We start from the raw sequence: 21,743 nt of genomic DNA on the forward strand, positions 1-21,743 counted from the left end.
ATGTTAATTTATTTTTTTTCCATGTGTACAGGGGTAACACATCGTACTAAATATGTAAGGTCATATCTACATGGGTTTGATTACAGAAACTAATAAAGTATTCTCTAAATAATGAAAAAAACAATAAGATAAGACTATAAGTGCAAGAAACAATTTAAATATGGTCTGGGACCATTTTCATCTCCAGAATTAAGGTTTATTTTAATGTTACATCATTGCCTTTCCTCTTTTACTTCCCTTTTTAGTTTTATTTTAGGGTTACCTATTTTTAATGTTCATGCAGAGATTTCTTTAACTGAAATACCAAATAGTTTCTTTGGTGCAAAAAACTATAATAGTACACAGTATCCTAATGAGATAATTAATAATGTGAAATAGGAAGTAAAGGTCTAAAGGTGTAGGGAAAGTGGGAAGGGTGGGGGAAAGGTAATAAGGGAGAGGAAAAAAATAAGAGAAACTGAAAAAATGGAAATAAAGTGTTTGTAAATGGGGAGGGGAGGAGCGGGTGAAGGGAGAGCAGGGACAAGGGAAAAAATGAGAATCAAGACCTATTATGTAAAGGTACAGAATCCCAATGATGAATGTAACTGTATTGTATACCTAGATTGTACCAATAAACTCAATTTAAAAAAAATAATTCAAAAGAATTAAAAGAATAATACCACAGTGATATATGCCAATCCATGTTTATAGCAGCACAGTTTGTAATAGCTAAAACTTGGAAATAACCCAATTGCCCATCAGGTGGAGACAGGATAAAGAAGATGTGGTTTTACTATAAAATGGAATATTACTCAGCCATAAATATGAGTAACTAGAGTCATGCATAGGAAAATGGAGACCATACTCTTAAGTGAAATAAATAAGACACACCTGTAAATACTAAATAGTTTTTCTGGTGTGAAAAACTAAAACTGTAAATAAGATCCAAATAGTATAAATGACAATGTGAAATAGGAAGAAAAGGGCTAAAGATATTAGGAAAGTGGGAAAGATAGGGGAAATGAAATAAATGAAAAGAAAAAATATGAAAAAGTGGAAACAAAGTTTTTGTAAATAGGGAAGAGTGGGGGAGCGGTGAAGGGAAAGCAGGGGTATGGGGAAAAAATGAGAACCAAGATCTGTCATGTAAAGATACAAGATCCAGATGATGAATGGAACTGTACTGTATACCTAAAAAGTACCAATAAACTCAATGAGAAAAAACATATGTATGCTGAAGATCAGAATTATTCCTGTAGGGGTAGTTTGAAGTTCACTTTCAGAGCTGCATCCTGCAATCCCTGACAGACTGGAGTTTTGTAGCTAGCAACTCAGCAGTGAGTGGGCTCTTTGGTGCCCAACTTGCTCAAGTGGGAATCTGCTGTTTGGGTCCTTGGCCTCAGAGGCAGCCAGATGTATCATTTGAGGGGTGAAAGATGACCACAGAGCTGGAACACTTATGCTGTCTTGTTAATTAAAAGATTGGCCCAACAGAAGAACAAAATACTATGAGCAGTAAAAGATAAGAAACAAATCACATGCAAAGGAAAGCCCATGAGAATCACAGCAGACTTTTCAACACAAACCCTTAGGTTAAGGAGAGACTGGAATGAGACATTTCAAGTACTAAAAGAAAATAACCTCCAACCTAGACTGATGGATCCTGCAAAACTTTCTTTCAAAATGAATGTGCAAACAAGATACTTCCATGAAAAAGAACACCTGAGAAACTTCAATAATACCAAACCAACACTACAAGGAATTCCAAACAATATTCTAGAAAAAGACAATGCAGGTAACAACACAATGAGGCCCAACAGAGCAAATCAAATAGGCAAGGTAAGAAACTAAAAGAAGGTGAAAAAAAACATGACGATAATAAATTAGTACATATCAGTTATAACCATCAATATCAATGGCCTCAATTCACCAATCAAGAGAAATAGACTGGCAGAATGGATTAAGAAGCAAAATCCAGTAATATGGTGTATACAGACACACCTAGTGCAAAAAGAAGCCCATAGACTGAAAGTGAAAGGATTGAAAACTTCTTCATGCAATAGGAGCCCAGAAAAAAGCAGGGGTAGCAATCTTATTCACAAAGTAAATTTCAAACCTAAACTGATAGAAAGAGACAAAGAAGGCCACTACATCCTTGTGAAGGGAACAATTCAAGAGGAAGAGATAACAAATAATTTATTTTCAATCAATTGAGTATGTTAGAAAGTATATATGCTCCTTTTCTCCTTTTTTTTTTTTTTTCTTGCCCTGGTGCTGGGGGTTAAATTCAGCACGTTGTTCTGACTAGGCAGGTGCAGCACTACTGAGCTAAATCTCAGGCTTTACATTTCATATTTTTAAAATTTATCAACACGTTAGTCTTTGTCTTTACATGTTGGTCTACCAATTTGAAGAGTTATTTTGGTCCTCATTTTCTTTGCTTTTTTATTTGAGAATTTATGAAAACTGCATATATGAGTAGTTTGAAAAGTATTAAGGTCCATCTGTCATTCTCCTCTCATCTCTACCTTCTGCAAACTTCCTTTTCTGTCACAACAGCTTGTTTGGTTGGAATTTGTTAAGACAAATTTTGTTAGGTTATCAATATATCTTTGTACCTATTTTCTACTGAGAACGAATATTAATATTTAAGTAAATTTTATCATAACTATACTTAAATAAATGGATAATAAATCATTAATATCATTCGGTATCTGGTACATATTATAAATTCTTCAACTGCCTCAAAGATGATATTTGTTTTTCTCAAATCACACAAATCACAATCATTTCACACATCACTGCACTGTTTTGTTATGCCAAAGTATATATTGTATTGTAGAAAATATGCATTGTGTATATGTGTGGGGGGTATGTTTTTACACATATGTGTGTACTATTAAATGAGAAACATGGTCATGAATGTGGTAGGATTTTGCACATTTGGCATATTGATAGTTCTCTGGCAACCTTATGATTTCTCTGAATTACATGCTTGATTTAATTCATAGTCATTTGTTTGGGAAGAATATTACATATGTATTGGTGTTAAATTCTATCATTATGCTTATAAAAATACAATAAAAATAAGTATGGGATATAATTAAATGGAAACAGAAAAATCTGATCTTAAAAATGTGAACTCAGTTGTTTTGGGGTTTCAAATATATGTATATTTCTTTTCTGTGGGAAGTTTTGTTAAAAAATTTAAGTGATATAATCAACAAGTATATGATATTTATCAAATTAATAAAACCAAGGAGTTTATAAATCATAAAATTTTGAGGAGAGTTTCTCAACTATAATATGTAACTGTTTTATTTGTAAATATATTATTTCAAAAATATTATATGAAAAGAAAATGAGAAAGAACATATAATGTTTGAAGATCATATCAAACTAATAATGTATTTGGATTATCAGTCAGTGTTGCATAAATTTTTGTTTATTTCATATCCTTTTTTGCTGTCATATATATGTATATTTGAAATTTTTATTTAGTATCTTCATTTCTTGTTGTCATGTATGTTTGCAATCTTTAATTTAAAAAAAGATTGGCAATATTAAAAAAAAACCTCTGTCATTAAGAAAGCTTGGCCAGGAACCTTCCTTGAAGGCTATATTAAGTATATTTGATTTTTATTTAGTATCTTCATTTCTTGTTGTCATGTATGTTTGCAATCTTTAATTTAAAAAAAGATTGGCAATATTAAAAAAAAACCTCTGTCATTAAGAAAGCTTGGCCAGGAACCTTCCTTGAAGGCTATATTAAATAAAATAAGAGATGAGGTAATTATAGTAAATGAACTACTAAATAAATTTGAATTGGAAATTCAATATCAAGAGCAAACCAACAGTTCACTCAAGAAACTCTGTGAATCTCTTGAAAAATATTATAAAGAATCACAAGGGTATAGTAGTTTCTCTCCTTTTACAATTCTGGCCTTCAGTGAATGAGTCTTGATTGTCCTCCATGTTGGCTCCTTCTGGGCTGGCCCTGTCTAACTGCCTATAAGATAACTAATTAAGTTACCTATCTACAATATTCCCCACTGTGAAGAAGTACCTCTAACTGTTGTGAGGGGGTAAAGGGTGAAGACCATTCTGGCTACTTCCAGCTGAAGAGGGTTGTAGTTGTGATCAGCAGTTAGAGTTACTCTTCAGAGAGAGGGTCTATATAAAGGCCTTCAATAGGCACCAGGTTCCGTCATCTTGATAGTCATGTAGCTTTGATTCTAGAGGAGACAAAAACCAAAGAAACAGTCAAGAATACATGGACCAAATACTAAGGTCAACAGGACTGCTCTACAACATTTAATGATGCCCTGTCTCCATGCTCAAGCTTACCCATATGCCTTTGCTTGAAACTGCTTTCTCTGCTATCAGTGTTGTTTTTAACATTACCCTGGAAATTCCTTTGTGTAATTCAAGCACTTCCAAATAAAATGCCACCCTTTCACTGAAGTGATTAGTTTCACACTCCTTTCTTTCATGTTTTCATAGCATCTTATCCTTTTTTATTGTCTCATATTGTCACTACTGTGAGTTTCATACTCATTTGATTTGGAAATATTGTACCTGCTGAGAGACAGCAATGACTAAGAACAAAGTTCCTCTCTGCCTTTAGCTTGTCACGGCTCTGAAAATCCTCTTACATTGAACATAAAAGCTTGGAATAGTGTGATAAGATAAACCAGGTGTCCATGGGTGTTCAGTAATGTTCAAAACCCATGCAAAAGAGTGAGAGGAGGTGTCTAGAAGTAGTAATGTTTAAATGAGACTTGAAGCATTAAGTATTTAAGATTCAGGTAAAGCAGTGACATGGAGAATTAATTTCCAGATAGAAGAGAAAGCATGTGAATATCTGGATATATGCAGATGCAAGTATCATGATGTGTGTTAGCACATTCCGGGTTATTAGAAAGTTTTTCACATACATCTTCACATTATTGTGCATATTTTTCATGAGTTCTTCTGAGTCAACACCTTCAAGTGAAATTGGTAGGTAATAAAGGAGGCCTCCAACAGCTTGAAAAATACTGTGCAACATGAGTCTAGGGGTCTGTAGCAGGAGATTTGAAGCACGAGTTCATGGCTGGATGTCTGTTTGAATTGTTAGTGTTGCCTGTATAGAAGAGAATGGATTATGGAGGGAAAACATAATTTTGATATGCAAAGAGATGTTGGAGTCAGACTGACATATGCACACATGAAGGAAATCTGTGAAGACAGTCACTCTTGTGAGTAGTTTTGTGAATAAAGACTTGATAACATTTGGAACTTTATTTAGAACTGACACCGAACATAAATTCTGTTGTTTTTTTTGTTGTTGTTGTTACAAGGGAAAATACTTGCGATAGGGAATTTAAGAAGCAAAAATTTACTTAGTATGATTGTTTCAGATATTATTTCTGGGTTTGATTTCTTTCAGTACAGAAACATTGTGGTAAATAGAAGTAAAGAAAAAGGGAAACTAACTTATGAGACCCAGGAACCAGACAGAGTAAGGAAGGAACCTCAAAGGAAAGGGCCAGAAGGCAGATTTGGTTGGTCAAGTCACACTCTCATGACTCAACTAGACACACTTAGAAGTATCTTTTACAAATATTCTATACATGTCTGGAGCCAACCAATTGTAAATAAAAGTGTCACATGACTACATATAATATTTTCCTTATATGAATATTTTTATTGAATGGTGGAGAATTTCAGCCTGTGAAGAGGAAATTACTAGGCATTCAGAGCTTACAGTCTGAAATCCTTATGTTTCTCTGACTTTTCACTGGATTGTGACCAAGTGGATCAAGTGTGGGATGCCATTTCAGCATTTATTCTGGCCCTTGTGCCTGCCAATATATTTATCTTCAGAATTCAGGTTTTTTATTGAATTTATTGGTACATTTTAGATATACAGTACAGTTATATTCATTATTGGGATCTTGTACCTTTACAGGACAGGTCTTGGTTCTCATTTTTTGCCCTTGTCCCTGCCCTCTCTTCACCCACTCCTCCCTTCCCCATTTACAAACACTTTATTTCCATCTTTTCATTTTCTCACATTTTTTCCCTTACCTTTCCCCTACCCTTCCCACTTTCCCTACACCTTTAGCCCTTTTCTTCCCATTTCACAATGTCAGTTATCTCATTAGGATCTTATGTACTATTACAGTTTATTCACACCAGAGAAACTATTCGGTATTTACACATGTGTGACTTATTTATTTCACTTAGGAGAATTCAGGTTTTTTATGGCCCTGGGTGAAGTATGAAGGTTGTCTAAAGGAGTTAGAATGTTTGGCTTTCTTTATCTTTTCTCTTTTGCAGAATATTGCTATAACTTAATTTTTTTTTTTTTTTTTTTTTTTTTTTTTTTTTTTGGGGGGGGGATTGCTGTAAGGCAGGCGACAGAATCACTGAGCTAAATCCACGGCCCTCTAATTTTTTTTTTATTTACACAATAATTGTGTTTCTTTTGGGGAGCATATACATTTTCTTGGCTAAAAATCAATAGATGGAGAGTGTGTGAAAATCTTGACAGTGAAGCTTGCTGCCTCACTCCCAAATACTGACCTCTAAAACAGCCAGCCTTCCCTCTATTCCATTATTTTCCGACATGAACTGGACTCAGGATGTTTTCTAACATTAGGAGATTGATTGTTCCATAGGACATTGACCCTGGAACTTTCTGAATATATTTACAGGAAGAAACCACTGAGTTCTTTAAGAAAACTGGGGCAGATCTGAAAAGCCAGTAGTAAAACCCTTAGATGCAAGGAGCCCTCGGGGGAGGCGAGGTCAGCATCAAGGAGGAGCGCCTAGTCCAGAGGTCTCTCGGTTACAATCTTTCATTTGGGATCCACTCTTGTAGGTAAGGTTTGTTTTCCTTTTCGCTGTTGGCTAGGAGGGAGGACGAGGAAACAGACGTCAATCTGCAATAAAGAGGCGGGCTATATGATTTGTCCAATCAGGTGGGTCAAGGTAGGAGGTTCCTTCCGGTGTCATGGCGCCGAAATTCTTGTTAGCTGCGCTCTGCTGGTAGCCAACCCTGGAAACGGCCTTTTGTGACTTCTACTGGCTGCAGGCTGCTTGGGAAGGACTCTGGGAGACTCTGAGTCACGCAATGGTGATGTGGGGCTGAAGCTGGGGAAAGGATGGAGTCGGGGGTGGGGGGTGCGGTCTGAAACGAAATGCCCAGAGGCAGCTCTGGGGAACTAGAGCCTACCTGCTTAATTCCAGACACTGAGGTCCTCCTGGTGTTTGGTGCTTTTTGTCCCTTTATCCCTGTGGTAGGTCAGGGTTAGTTCAAGGTTTCCTGCATCCTCACCGCACTGTGACACTACCAGACTACAATGTCATCTTGGGTGGCTCCAGGCACAGCCAAATTTGGGGAGAAGTGGGGAGATTTAGGTGTGGGTCAGAGTTGGGTGCAGCTATGGTGTGCCCTGGTCGCGCTCCATTTAATAGCAGACCTGGTGAATCGGACATTTATAAATGTGTGGAATGCAGGGCCTTTCATTCACAATTCATGTCAGACCTCTGCCTTTTTGTATTCACTGTGAATTCTAATTTTCCAATATTTCCTCACATTGCCAGACTTATAATAGGTGTTGATAAGGGCCATGAGAATCCAAAAAAGTTTAACATTACAGGCGATGTGACACGGGTATAGTGTTGTCAAGCATGCAGTGAACTCCTGTGTTCCATACCCAGCAACCCCCCAAATTATCACCTCAATTGCTTATGTCATACCTTTACTCACAATGGTAAAGAAAAGAAATTGTGGTCTCACAATATTGTGGAATGAGGTCTTGAACCAAAAGGAGGATGCTAGGAGAGTTTTTATTGGAAATAAGAATAGCTCCCTGAGTCCTTGGAAACATCCTAAGTGGATGACCGGGTGACTGTATTTCCACAACACAGATCAAGGCAAGTATTTTGAGCAGGTTTAAAGGATGCAAGACTTGACAGTGACGTTTGATTGATCAGGTATGTTCTATGCATTTCAGTATGTTTTACTTTCAACTTCGTTTAGGTGGATCATGATATTTTCCTTTTGAAATTCAGTATCTGTAGACTCATTCCTTCAACTCTTCAAAAGTAGTTTTAGAACATGACATTCATTGGATTGTTTCCTGTTTTGAATGCTGTAATAATCAGATTCTCCATAGAAAACCAACCAGGAGAATAATATGTGTACTGTTTAAAAAAGAGAACACGGATTTTCTTGGTTTGTGTGTTTGTTTTGTTTTGTTTCCATGTGTGTGTGCATGTGGTATTATAAAGAGGCCGCACACTCTGGTCATATTATCTGGTTTTATTTCAGTATGACAAGGGAATAGGCTAAAACTTACAGTGAAGACACAGGGTTGAACAGTTAGAACATAAAACATCAAACTTGTGCAATGCTAAAGAGAAAATATTTCCATTTCTAGTTCTAATTTGGCTCAACTTCTGCCTTTTTATGTTGGGTCTCTCACTGCTATAACCCCACTACAGTGAACTTAATGGGCTGAAGGCAAGTCTGATCAAAGATTCTTTTCACTTTGTAGTGATTTATATCTTTTGGGGAAAGAGATAACCCTGAGCCTTTGTGATGTGTTCCATAAGTGACAAGAGAGTGCAGTCCCTAAAATCCCCCTAAGTGTCTCCTGGGTTCCCCAAACTCTGAAAACAACTTCCATGTTGTCATCCTGGAGAAGTCTGTGGAAATGGCCTATGGAGAAAGGCACAGTTGAGGTAAAGCATAGAGCTTCAATTCAAGGCACCCCTTAGCCTATCCTCTACATCTCCCAGGGGATATCATCATCGACCATCAAGTAGTGGAGCCTAGTTTTGCTTTTTACACTAGTGACATCTGAAAAGTATTTTAAGTGATAGGAACAAGGAGAGAATATACATCAGAGAAAGAGTGCTTTGGGTAGTGTCATTCATTCTGCTTGGGTTTGGTATGCAGAGAATTTTGGAAGCTCTTGTAGTCTTCGTTTGCCCATTCTGGGTATCTTGTCATTCGGGAACTTATGTGTCTTTAGCACCTGCTAAGTCAGTGGTTTTCAGGCATTGGTGATTGTGCACATCAGAAAACATGTGAAGATATGTCAACTGTTTTGTTAAAATCATGGTGTAGACCATGAGCAGGATTTATAGGTTGGGTAGAGGTCAAGAAGATGTTGATCAGTGTTGTGTTAACCCACAGGACAGCCCTCAAAAGAATGAAACATTGGACCCAAATATCACTAGTTCTCTGCTTGATAGCCCTGTTGTAGTTCTGTCTTCTTTCCACACTTGTGGAACACTACTTGTGGAACACACTTGCTTAACACTACTGGATTATACACTATAGCTCCATATGCATTATTTATGCTGGCTGTAGACCCTAGATACTGATGAGTACTGTACATGTGCTCTACCACTGAGCTATCATGTATATCAGCCTCATGTATATTTAGGTTTTATTTGCCCAAAAGGGAGTATGTTAGAGATTTCATCCTGTATTTTATTTAATTCACTCAATATTATTCTCCAGATTTATTTGCACACTGGACATGTAGCTCCTGACAGGGTCTCCACCATTTTTCTCCATAGCATCTTGTTTGGCTTTCCAGTTATAGAAGGCAGGCTTGAGTAGTTCTGTCACTGGTGTAATGCCCAGGCACATTCTTTTGCTGCCCTAGAAGCAGATTTGAGAAAATGTCATGGATGCCCAGGGCACAGGTCCCTGTTTGCTGGTGCACAGAGTATGCATTCATTTAAATTTTAATGTACACCACCCATACTACGCCCACCAGTGGGCTATACTTTCTATTTCTTGTAGTCAACCAACTTTAAGCTTTTTCTAATTTGATGAGTTTCAAGGATTTATAGGGAAGTTTTATGAAGTCTTTTCCTTTTTATCAGGATTTAATGCTTTTTCTTTTCCTGTGTAAGCCCTTGTATAAAATAGCTACTTATATTTTCACATTTTTGATGAAGTTTTTTTTTTTGATAAAATCTTTTTGTTTTGGGTATCTCTGTCACCTGTAGAGAATTTAGTATTCCTTCTCGTAATTTTTCCATCTCATATTAATTTCATGAAATATTTTCTTTCTTAAACTTAAACCCTAAGGTTTTTGTGCCTTCTAATTTGGTACCATTTGTTGCTTTACAATATTATTTATGAAGATTTCCTCGTTCCTGGATTTTCTTTTCTCTTTTTTTGACTTGTTTTTTGAGACAGGATCCAACTATGTAGTTCATACTGGCATCAAATTCAACTAGACAGCCCAACCTTATCAAATCTGAGTTTGTTTCAAGCAAATGTTTGTTTTTTATTTGTTTGGTTTTTTTCCTGGTACCAGGGATCGAACTCGGAACCTTGTGCTTGCAAGGCAGGTGGCGGCACCACTGAGCTAAATTCCTGGCCCCCACAAATGCATTTCTTGATACTTATAAATTTAGTTTGACTATGTGTTCTCTGAGTTTCAGGTTTAAGTGACTAACTACAGCACGTTCCTAATAATGAGAAAGAAATCTCCTTTAATTTTTTTATTTGAGATTTGAAAAATGTAACAGTGTCCTTTGTTTTTCAGAAGGAAATCTAGTTGATGTTTGTTAAATTTAGAGTTGTTTTATTGGTATTACATATATAGTAGTATTAAACTTATAATTTAAAAATGTGTAGCATATTACATCATCAAATCTGAGTTTTACGTTATTCTCCTGATTCTCAGATTTTATTGTATATATGATTTTTTCTTTAGAGATGTTATAGACTTAAAAAATTTTTTGATATAGTATACAATAATTTTTAAAGGATTTTAGAATTTGGTTGAGTGTTAGTTAGATCACATCTAAGTTTCCATAATGTGAGGAAGCATATTTATTAACAAAACAACGTATTTTCAGAGACTGAGGAAGCAGGTGGGAGCATTTAGTTGACTCTTTTCAAGGCCTATTTCAGAGTATTTTAGATTTTAAATAGGTTCGATTTTCTAATTAAATGTATATTTGATAATGTAGGTTTTTTCCTACAGTGTTCATTGTATCCACATGGCATAGGGACATTTTGCACTTCTAGATTCTATTTATAACATTTTTTTTCTATTTTCACTGATAACCAGCTAAACATTGTTCTTAACAGCTTTTTAGATTTTTCTGTAGTTTTTTTTTGTGTACTAACCTTCAGATCAAAATGTTTGAGTGCTGTATTTACTTATAATTTGTGTTCTGGTTGTGTATCATGTGGTGTCAGAGTTTCAATGACTATTAAAATTGTGAGAAACTGACTTCTTTCCAATTGATCTTGGCTTTGACAACAGTCTTTCTGTTATTCTCACATTTTATATCTTGATTCTTTCTTCATTCATACATAGAGATTTTATCTCTTTTATTTCAATCTTTTTGTCACTTTTTGTCTTGCCTGCCTGTCCCAAGATAATACGTAGATTTTTGTTTATTGTGACAAAATAGTGGAGACAGTGAATATCCTTGACTTATTTCTGCTTTTGAAATAATTCATGTACTGTATCTCCATTCATCGTAGCATTTGCTAGTTTTATGGTATATGTGTGTTGTCATGTTTTTAATCAGATTATGGTGTTTTTATTCATTAATCACCTTTAAGAAATAACAAAAATTAAGTTTTAGAAAATATTTTTGTCAAGATCCAAATAATCAGATTAGTTCTTTGTTGTTTTGTGATGAGTTTCACCAGAGTTCAATGATACGGAACAATCTTTGATAAGAATGAACACAACTTCATTATCATATCGTTACTTTTTCATATATGTGATACTGAAGTTGAACGTAAGGCATCATGCAGGCTACAGAAACATGCTACCATTCAGCTACATACAAAAATGAGGAACTGTTTTCTAATATACCCTTGCATTTTGCTAGGTAATATTTTATCCTGGATTTGAAAATCTGCATGCATATGTATAATTTGCCTGTATTTGTCTTTTATAAATATGCTGTCTGGATTTAGGTAAAGGAACTATTCTCTAGTACACCCTTATATTTTACTAGATAGTGTTTTATTCTGTATTTTAAAATCTGCATTCATATGTATAATGGGCCTATATTTTGCCTTTTGTTACAAACATGTCTGGATTTATTTAGGTAAAAAGTAAATTAGCCTGGTGACATAAGCTGCAGAGATTTCTTACCCATTTTTTATTACAAACACTTCAGGCTCAGCTGACTTTCATTTTTATTATAATGTTCATATTTATATATATTTGCTATATGTAATAAATATATTCATCCTGGGAAATTTGTACATATACAAATAGCGTCTTGATCAATGTCTGAAAAATTTCAGTGAATTACTTGAAAACCCACTGGAGATAAGTTTATTATCACTTTGGATGCTTGCCCACTTATTTCATTCTGCACCATATGCCTCTTCCATTGGTATATTTGTACTTTTATGTATTTGTGAGAATTTTCCCATCTAAAACTAAGTGATAATTGTTATTTTTTTATTTTAAAACATCCTGTTTTACAGAGGTGCCAGTTGTGTGCATATATAATGCCAGCATTCAGGGGGCTAATACAAAAGGAACAGGAAGTTGATGGCCAGCATGGGTCAAATAGTGAGATCTTTTCTCAGAAACTAGTAGTATGTCCATTATCCTTGTTCTTTTTCTCATTTTTGTTATGTGTTTTCCTGTTGCCTCTTTCTTATTACTCCATCTTGATTATCTTTTTTAAATGTATTCATTCCGTTTCCACTAGTTGTTTGTTGTTTTTGATGAGATTTTTTGCTGTGTATTTCTTAAAAGCTATATATGTAACTGAAAGTGTTTTTTCCCAACCATTACTTAATTCTAAATATTTCTGAATTATTTCATGACTTTCTATTGAAAATTTATTTAATAATATGTTTTTCATCTGGGCATTTAAACTCATGCCTAAAATCCTAGCACCTGGGACTCAGATGCAGGAGGATCAGTGTAATTTTGTGGCCAGCCTGGGCTACCTAGTGAGTTTAAGACCATCCTGAACTACATAGTGAGACCATGTGTAAAAATTTTAAAACATACATTTTATGTCAAAACCACATGAGTGAACTAATAATGTAGTTCAGTGGTAAACTGCATGCTCAGTGTGACTGAGGTCCAGTATTCCATCCCTCCAGTGAGAAAAGAAAACAAATTGGAATTGTAAAGCTATTCCTTCCCTATTTGTAGTATTTGTGTGCTATAATCTACATAATACTTATACTTTGTAATTGAAGGAAACTTTATGTCCTAGTAGACTTTTTGTAAATGTAATTTAAAAAAAATAATTCTTGTTTTATACACAGTGCCACCATATCTAATAACTGTTGTCTGAATATTTTTAAGTGCTTAGAATTAACAGTTTTTAGTTGCATCTCTGATAGATAGTAATTTTGTCACTAAAATCATCCACAAAGGTATATTGATTGAGATAGGTCTGTTTCTATCCAAGTGAAGATATGCTGTTTTCTCTGTGAAGTTACAGGGAAATTTTATAAAATACTTGTGATTATATGCTAGTTTCATATCAGTACAATTTCCTGCTACATTGCCCAATTCTGACCTTTAAATTGTATAGGCTTTTTTTTTTTTTTTTTTTTTTTTTTTGTACTGGTGATCAAACTCAGGACCTTGTGTTAGTAAGGCAGGCGGAGGAACCACTGAGCTAACTCCCTGGCCCCTGACCTTTAAATTGTGATCCCCTTGCTTTAGTCTCCTGAGAAGCTGAGTTTGTGGTGTGTAGCATTGTTTCAATCTCTCTTCATTTTTTTATTCAATAGCAAATAAGATATGTGAATTGAATGCTGATATACACATTAAAAATAAGTCAAAACATGAAGTAATCAGTGGAAAGATAAACACTCTCAGAGCATACATTTTATTAATATTCAAATCTGTGTTTCCAAGAACACGCTCACTATCATAAACAACACACACCCATGCCTGTTTGCATTTTTCTAAATTCATGCCCTTTCCTTTAGTCAGTGTTAACAAAAACCAATTTGTTGTTCAACTCTGCCTGAACAACTTAATATATTGGTCTCATTTTTAGCTTCCACTACAGTGAAAGTTAAGGCTATTTCAATAGAATAGATGAGAAAAAAGACTGTAATGCTTAGCAGGTTGTTCAGTAGCATAGAATTTTTAAGTTGCTGTTTGGTCTGTGTCAAAATTTAAATTTCACCATTGTGTCCTAATTCTGTTTTGGATCTCAGCAGATGCAACATTCATGTTTGTTGAGAAATATTAAACCTTGTCTCAGGTTATCCTTTTTGGCTTATTGGCTTTCCTGTGGCTGCTCCAGCCTTCTCCCTTCCTGCTGTACTTGCTGATAAACCTGTTCACGTTGCAGAGGAATCTGCTCATCAGGGTACTGTCTGAAGTGAATGCAGACTGCACACATCCATGTACCTCTTCTTGTCTGCTTTTCCCATCTCTAGCATTATGTTCGGTGTCATCATTAATGGTGGTCAGCCTGTTGTGCCTCCACTTATGTATCACTTGGGTGTGCTGGGCTCACCAGATGTTTTTGTTCTTTCCCCTTTGCTACAGTGAATTCTTGCTCATTTTTATGGGCTATGCCCGCTATTTGTCTATTTACCTGACTCTGTGTTACAACATACATATCAGCCTCTGTGACAGTGTCGACTGTGTGGCTTTATCCTGGGATTTGTTCAGCTATAGCAAGTATTGTAACAATAACAGCTTTCTGTGTCGCCTTGTGTGTGTCTAATGCTATCCAAGATTTTCCCTGCCACATTTTCCCTCAGGAGGGGGCCCTGTAAAGTGAAGAAATCGTACTCGGGTGCTTAGTCCTCATTGTCCTCTTTTCTGTCTTCATTCTCTCTGCCATCTTCAGGGTCTCCTGTGCTGAGAGAGCACACATTGCCTTCTCTGTGGATATAACTTACTTGTGTTTGGCAAGCTCTCTGATGTTTCCTTTGTCAGTTATTTCCAGACTAAATTCTAAAGTATCACAAGGAGACTCTGCAGAGTTTGACATAGATCAGCGGTCCTGTCATTTTTTTCCTTAGGAACAAGGATCAGCACAACAATGGGAAGAAGGCCATCACATTCTCACCTAGAAGTTTTGAGGCTTGGGATGTAGTAAATAGGAGCACATTGCACTCCATGTTTCTTTCTTTTCTTCCATCCACTTGTCTTCTTGCCACTCTCCTGCCATATCCTATTTTTTTCTTTTTATTTCCTTTTATCATTCTTTCTTTGCTGCATTTTTCTTCCGCTTCCCTTTTCATTTTTTTCCTACTTTTATTCCTCTATGCTTCCATTTATTGCTCCCATTCCCTTTCATTTGCCACTCACTCAAATCTCTTCCTCTTTCCTACCTTTCTCCTTTTATTCATTGTTATTAACTGCACTGCAAGTAGCTCTCCAAACTTTTTGTATATTTGATTGGTTGGAAATTTGTCTCTTAAGCCAGCTTTACTAAGATATACCTTATTTAGTATTTGATTCATTTACTTACAAATATACATAGTCAACAGCCTACTCTATTTAGAGTATTTTATTTTACTCCTAAAGAAACTCTGCCTCATTATTTCTATTTTCAATGGCTAATTTTCTATTCATTTTAAGGCATTTTGTAGAATTATACTCTCTATCTTTTTGTTGCATGACATTTCCAAGATTTATATTGTAGCTTTTATCAGAAATATATATATTTTTATGAATGAATAATATTATGGGAAGCTTAAATTTTTGGTTATTCATCAATTTGTGGACATTTCAGTTGTTTCTATCTTTTTGTTGTCATTTTAGCTTTTATGAACACTAAGTTGAAGTGTAATTGTAAATTGCACTCCAATCAAATGTGCCAAGTTCATATTTCATGTCAGCAGACAGTGGAAAGATACATAAAGCAGTTAGAAAGAAGCTTATGATAGAGAAAAGATCCTGAGAACAGAAGAGAGCATGAAAGTGGATTGCAACTGAGGCTCTTTTTTTTTAATAAAATGAAATTGTATTGTCTAGTGCTTTTTTAATACAGTAAAATTATTTTATAGATTATCTTGGTGAAGCTAAAATCAACCTATTGGATCGCAAGTACAGTTGCTTAGATAATATTCATCTAATACTAAAACAAGGCATGTAGCAAGGATTCATCTGCAGGAATCATTCACTTCAGTCTATCTGAAACTGTTACTACAAAACAGAACAAAGGCATTCCTGGAAGGAATAGGGGTAAAAGTCAGGGTATTCTGGTCATCCATTTTCTTGTTTGTTATGTTATTTGGTCTTACCTGAGCAGTTGGTAGTAGTTACAGTACAATTTTGAACTGTTATTTATCTTTGGTGGGGCTTGTAGACCTAGCCATCATGTCTGCATCTTGTAGACTGGTTTCTGGTTTCTACCATTTCAGTCCTGAACTATGGACCTATTTCGCCTCATCTCAGAAGCCTCTGTACCTAATCCTTTCCTAACTGCTTATCAATCTGTACCTCATGTAACTATCTGCAGTATAATCATACATGTACAAATTTTTGTGTGGACTTACATCTTCATAATTACATATATATAACTAAGATAGTTATTAAGGAGTAATATGGATATAATTATGATTATATATGTATTGCTCCATTCAGAATTCATGATAAATTCAGTGGTCTACATGAATAGGTGAACACCTAGTGAAAGATTAACTATGGAGTAAATATGGACAGTTGAGTTACTTAGAAGGCAATTAAATATAGATAAGTTTTTTGGAGTTAACTATTATTGAGTACTATAATTGAAAGAGAAAGAAGACATACCTGTACTTTTAGACTCTGTCCATGTGATACCCTGTGTGATAGCCTCAGGTCTCTGTCAGCAAGAAGGCCATTACCATTTTAGCCTAGAACTGTGAGCCAAAGTAAATGTTTTCATTATTTTCTAAGCATGAAATATTTTGTTTAGAAACCGCAATGGACTGAGATAATATCTTTATGTTTCATAATTGTAGAAACTGTCAGGGTGTGGTCCAACATTACGGCCCATCTTGTATTTTCAGTAACTGAGTTTTCTTCACATCCTCAGCTGCAGCTGCTGTTTTATGTCATTCTGGCTATAATCCTCTTAATGGCATTTTATTGTGGTATAATAAAACATTTCCCTCGTGACTAATGACAATCATACATGAATTATTTATTTCTAAAGAATATTGGGATTTTGTTCTATTTTTAAGATGAAGAAACAGTCATGAGAGATAACATTGTAATTAAGCATGTTTTCTTTTTTACTTAGAAAGAAAGAGAAAAATACCCAAAATGGCCTGTCATAAAATCTGAAAGAAGTGGAGATAAGCATAGTTTACTGCAGGGGATTTTCACTGCATACCTTAAAAGAACCAGTCACCTTGTAACAATGCCTACAGAACATGGCATTTAGAGGATCTCTTACTCCATAATAGTGTTTGAACACATAGTGTCATTTATCATACAACAGAATATTATTTAGTCTCTAAAAGAATATTCTGCCTTTCATAATGACATGATTTAATCTGAAGGTCATTAAGTGAAATATTTAGAATAGTTTCTGTAAATCTTTAGAAATTCTGCCTACTCAGGAGGATTAATTAATTTTATTTTTAAGAGTTTTTCAGTGAAATTCATGGTCTTTGATGTAGAGTATCGTGTCATCTACAAGTAATCATAATTTGAGTTCATCATTACCTATATGTAGCCCTTTCATTTCTATCTCTTGCCTGATTCCTCTGGCTAATATTTTAATTATTATGTTGAATAAAAGTGGTGGTAGAGGGAATCTTGGTTTTGTTGATTTCAGTGTGAATGTATTCAGTCTTCCCCCATTCAGTGAGATATTGTCCATTAGTTTGTCATAAATAACTTTTATCAAATTCAGGTATAGTTTTCCTATACCTATTTTTTTTTTCAGAGTTCTTATCATAAAGGGGGGGGTTCAAAGATTTTTCTGAATCTATTTATATGATCATATTGCTTTGGCCTTGCTTCTGTTTATGGGATGTATTGCATAATTGACTTGTTTTTATTAAACATACTTCTCTGGGATGAAATTTATTTGGTCTTCCTGTATGATCTTTTATTATTTTCTGCCTTCTGTTCACAAATATCTTGTTAAGGAATTCTGCATCTTTGTTCAATAAGAAAATATTGCCCTCTAGTTTGTGGATATTTAACTGGTTTTGAATTAAGAGTTATGCTGGCTTCTACAAGTGAATTTGAAATCATTCCATACCTCTTTCAGTTTCTTTGAAGAGCTTCAATATAGGTGATTATCATATCCCTAAAGTCTTTCTTCTTTTTCTTTTTTTATAAAATAAGGAGTCTATAAGGAGATGTATGTGGGAGAGGGGAACTTGTTAGTTATTGATTGATTGATTGATTGATTGAGTTCCAGGGCTTGAACTCAGGACCTTGCACTTGTGAGGCAGGCATGGTGCCACTGAGCTAAATCCCTTATCATCCCTAAAGTCTTTGTGGAATTCAACAGTGAATCTATCAGGTCTTGGGCTTTTTTATTTGGTCAATTCTTTATTACTATCTTTATTCCATTGCTTGTTATTGGGTTGTTCAGGACATCTGAAGCTTCTTGGGTTAGCTTTTTAATTTATGAGTCTAGAAACCTATTCATTTTTTCAATTTGTTGGGATATAATTTTTCATAGTAGTTACTGTCTTATGGCTTTTAATGCTGTCTGTTGTAATTGTACCTTTTTTATTTCTAATTACAGTTTCATTTCTAATTCTTCTTGGTAAATTTCCTTAAGGGCTTATCTATTTGGTTTATTCTTTCAAAGAATTGGCTCTTTGATTCATTGATTCTTTGTATTATTTTTTATCTCAGTTTCATTGATTTTTCACTCAAGTCTTCATAATTTTTCTTATTAATGTCCATTTGATACTGAATTATTGTTTCTCAAGTATTTTAAAATATCTCATAATGTTATTTATTTGAGCTTGCTCTGTTTTCGTAATGTGAGCATTGATTGCAAAATCTTTTAGGTCTGCTTTCATAGTGTCTGAGAGGATCTGGTGAGTTGTGCAGACATTGTCATTAACTTCCAAACTATTTTAAATGTCTTCTTTGTTTTCTTCTGTGATCCTTTGGTTGTTTAGTAGTGTGTTATTAATTTTCCAGGTGTTTCTGCATCTTCTGTGATTTCGGTGACAAACAGCAGAGGAATGAGACCACCCAAGCCAGCAAGAGGAAGACAATGATGCACAGACTTTATTGACCTGAGTGTAGGCCCATCAACGACAAACAGAGAAAAAGCCGGGAGCTTTATAGGCGATTGGGAGGAGGGTCTGGCACATCTGTCACATACAGGAATTAGAGCAAATATTTGTGTTTGGGGCCCATTTGGCTGTGAAGGCAGATATATGGATGTTATCAGGTAACTTGGCACTGGGAATATGTTGTGCTGTATTTTGCAGTCTTATCTCTATTTCTGTAACATCTTGTCCTGTTTTCTGTCTGCTCAGAGACAGCACAAACTGCATCTGCAGCATATTTTGCTGAGGGCTGCAGTTATTTGTATCTGTTGAGACTGTAGCTTGGAATTAGACAACATATTTATTAACCAGATCATTGCCAGATCAGACCTGAAATTTCTTCTGAGGTTAATTTGTATTTTCATTGCACAGTGATCTGATGGTATGCATGGGCCTATGTTGATTTTTATATATTTATTTGATCTGACTTTGTGGACTACTAAGAGATCTCTGTTGGAAAAAATACCATGTGCTTCAGAAAAGAATGTATATTCTGTTCTCGGGATAGAATGTTGTGTACACCTCTATTAAATCCTATGTTAAAGGTTGTGGTTCAGCTCTGATATATTTTTTTCTTTTCTTTGGTTGATCTACCTCTTTAAAAGTGGGGTGGTAAGATTTTTCACTATGATTGTGTGAGTATTTATTTCATCTTTTCATCTTTTTGTGCAGCAGTGGGTTTTTAAAAGATGCTTGAGAAATACTTATTGGAAGTAGATACAGGATGTACTCAAGAGTGGAGTGTGGGCACTCAAAGGAACAAAGCACAATATAGGTGAGAACTGAGGATCTTTTATGTTCTGGAAGGTAGAAATCTGGAATTTGATAATCTATAGTCTCAGTCTGTCTCAGTCTTAGTCTTAGAGTGTGGGAGCAGATGCCCCATACTTGATGAGCTGTTTATACGAGAAATTCCAAGAGTGTTACTCTCAGTGGGTGAAAGAGGGTCATTTGCAAGAAGAGAATGGGCAGAACCCTTTTCAGCTGAAAGGGATTTCCCCAGGTTTGCTGTTTTGGGGAAAGGGGGAAAAAAGTAAATAAACCAGGATTGTGTTCTAAAGCTGCAGTTCTTTATTCAAAGAACAATTTTTAAAATTCTTGTTTTCCTTGTCTTCTTTCTACCCACCTGTATTCATTCCATTCTGCCTCATTTCCTCCCCTGCAACTTCAGTCCCTTATTCTTAAGGGATTTTAAAGGGTCAGTAGTCCATCTTCCCTAACTGCTTTAGGGAAGCAGTTTCTGTCCCTGGCAGGGACAGAAAATCTTGCTCTGACTGATCCAAAGGAGATATAGGAATATTGGTTCCATCTTTTGAAGAACATCAACTTTTGACAGTTCAAAAAATAGGGCAAGGTCATGGGAGACGCCAGGCCACCACCATAATGAATCGTTCAACAGACAAGAGTTCCAGAGCCCAGCATCACAGCCAGAAAAGTGATGACCTTTCCCCTCCAGGCTGCTTCACAGAACCAGAATGCCAACTAATCATCAAAAAATATTAGTTGTGACGGCTGGGGATTTAGCTCAGTGTTTCCACCGCCTGCCTCACAAGTGCAAGATCCCGAGTTCAATCCCCAGTACCAGAACAAAGCAAAACAGAATATTAATTGTGGCTAGAGAAAAATCCTTCTCACAGTCCCTTTGATGAAGAGTCCCATCTGCCAGCCACTAAGGGACATCAGACCCATAAAACTTGTTGTACTCTGTAGTTGTCCTACAAAACTTTGAAGTTTTAGCCAATTATCTCCCAGTAAAAATGATACCTACCATCCCAGATGTATCAGAAGTGAGCATCTGTCTACAAATCTAGCATGTGTCTTTGTTAATGTTTTTGGCACAATGCCCAGCCCAGTCAAAGAAAACATTAATTCCCTCACTGGAAAATGGTATAAGGGTTAGGAAGCAAATGAATAGCCTGACCTTGATTTCTTTTTTTTTATATTCATAATTCTTTTTTTAATTTTTTAATTTTTTATGAAAGATTGCAAACATACATGACAACAAGAAATGAAGATACTAAATAAAAATTTCAAATATACATATATATATAACAGCAAAAAAAAGGATATGAAATAAATTTTATGCAACAGACTGGTAATCAAAATACATTATTAGTTTGATATGATCTTCAAACATATATTCTCTCATTTTCTTTTCATATAATATTTTTAAAATAATGTAATTACAAATAAAACAAAGTTACATATTATAGTTGTGAAACTCCTCAAAATTTTATGATTTATAAACTCCTTGGTTTTATTAATTGATGTCATATGCTTGTTGATTGTACCACTTACATTTTCTAACAAAACTTCCCACAGAAAAAAGATATATTTGAAATCCAAAAGCAACTAAAAGAATTCACCTTTTTAAGAATAGATTTTTTTGTTTCTATTTTATTATATCCCATACTTATTTTTATTATATTTTTATAAGCATAATGATAGAATTTAACACTAATGCATATGTAATATTCCCAGAATAATGACTATGAATTAAATCAAGCATGTAATTTAGAGAAATCATAAG

At 35.1% G+C, this 21,743-nt stretch overlaps 1 protein-coding gene and 1 pseudogene across 7 annotated transcripts in view; both read left to right on the forward strand.

The window, feature by feature from the left end:
- LOC104871410 (zinc finger protein 791) overlaps positions 1-21,743 on the forward strand; it is a 62,937-nt gene that overhangs the window by 16,513 nt on the left and 24,681 nt on the right. For 2 of the 7 annotated variants that reach the window (XM_019209514.2, XM_033761604.1), the window contains exon 2: positions 6,684-7,105. The exons of 1 other annotated variant lie outside the window; for it this stretch is intronic. In XM_019209514.2, coding sequence (XP_019065059.1) covers positions 7,103-7,105 — 3 coding nt within the window. In that variant the 5' untranslated portion in view covers positions 6,684-7,102. 4 more of the 7 variants (XR_782866.2, XM_033761606.1, XM_033761610.1 and 1 more) reach the window with 4 other exon arrangements.
- The window catches only part of LOC104871477, a 22,583-nt pseudogene continuing 8,009 nt past the window's right edge, over positions 7,170-21,743 (forward strand).

This window comes from Fukomys damarensis, unplaced genomic scaffold, assembly GCF_012274545.1.
Source record: "Fukomys damarensis isolate Sample0158 unplaced genomic scaffold, DMR_v1.0_HiC HiC_scaffold_1, whole genome shotgun sequence".
In the NCBI taxonomy this organism is placed as follows: domain Eukaryota; kingdom Metazoa; phylum Chordata; class Mammalia; order Rodentia; family Bathyergidae; genus Fukomys; species Fukomys damarensis.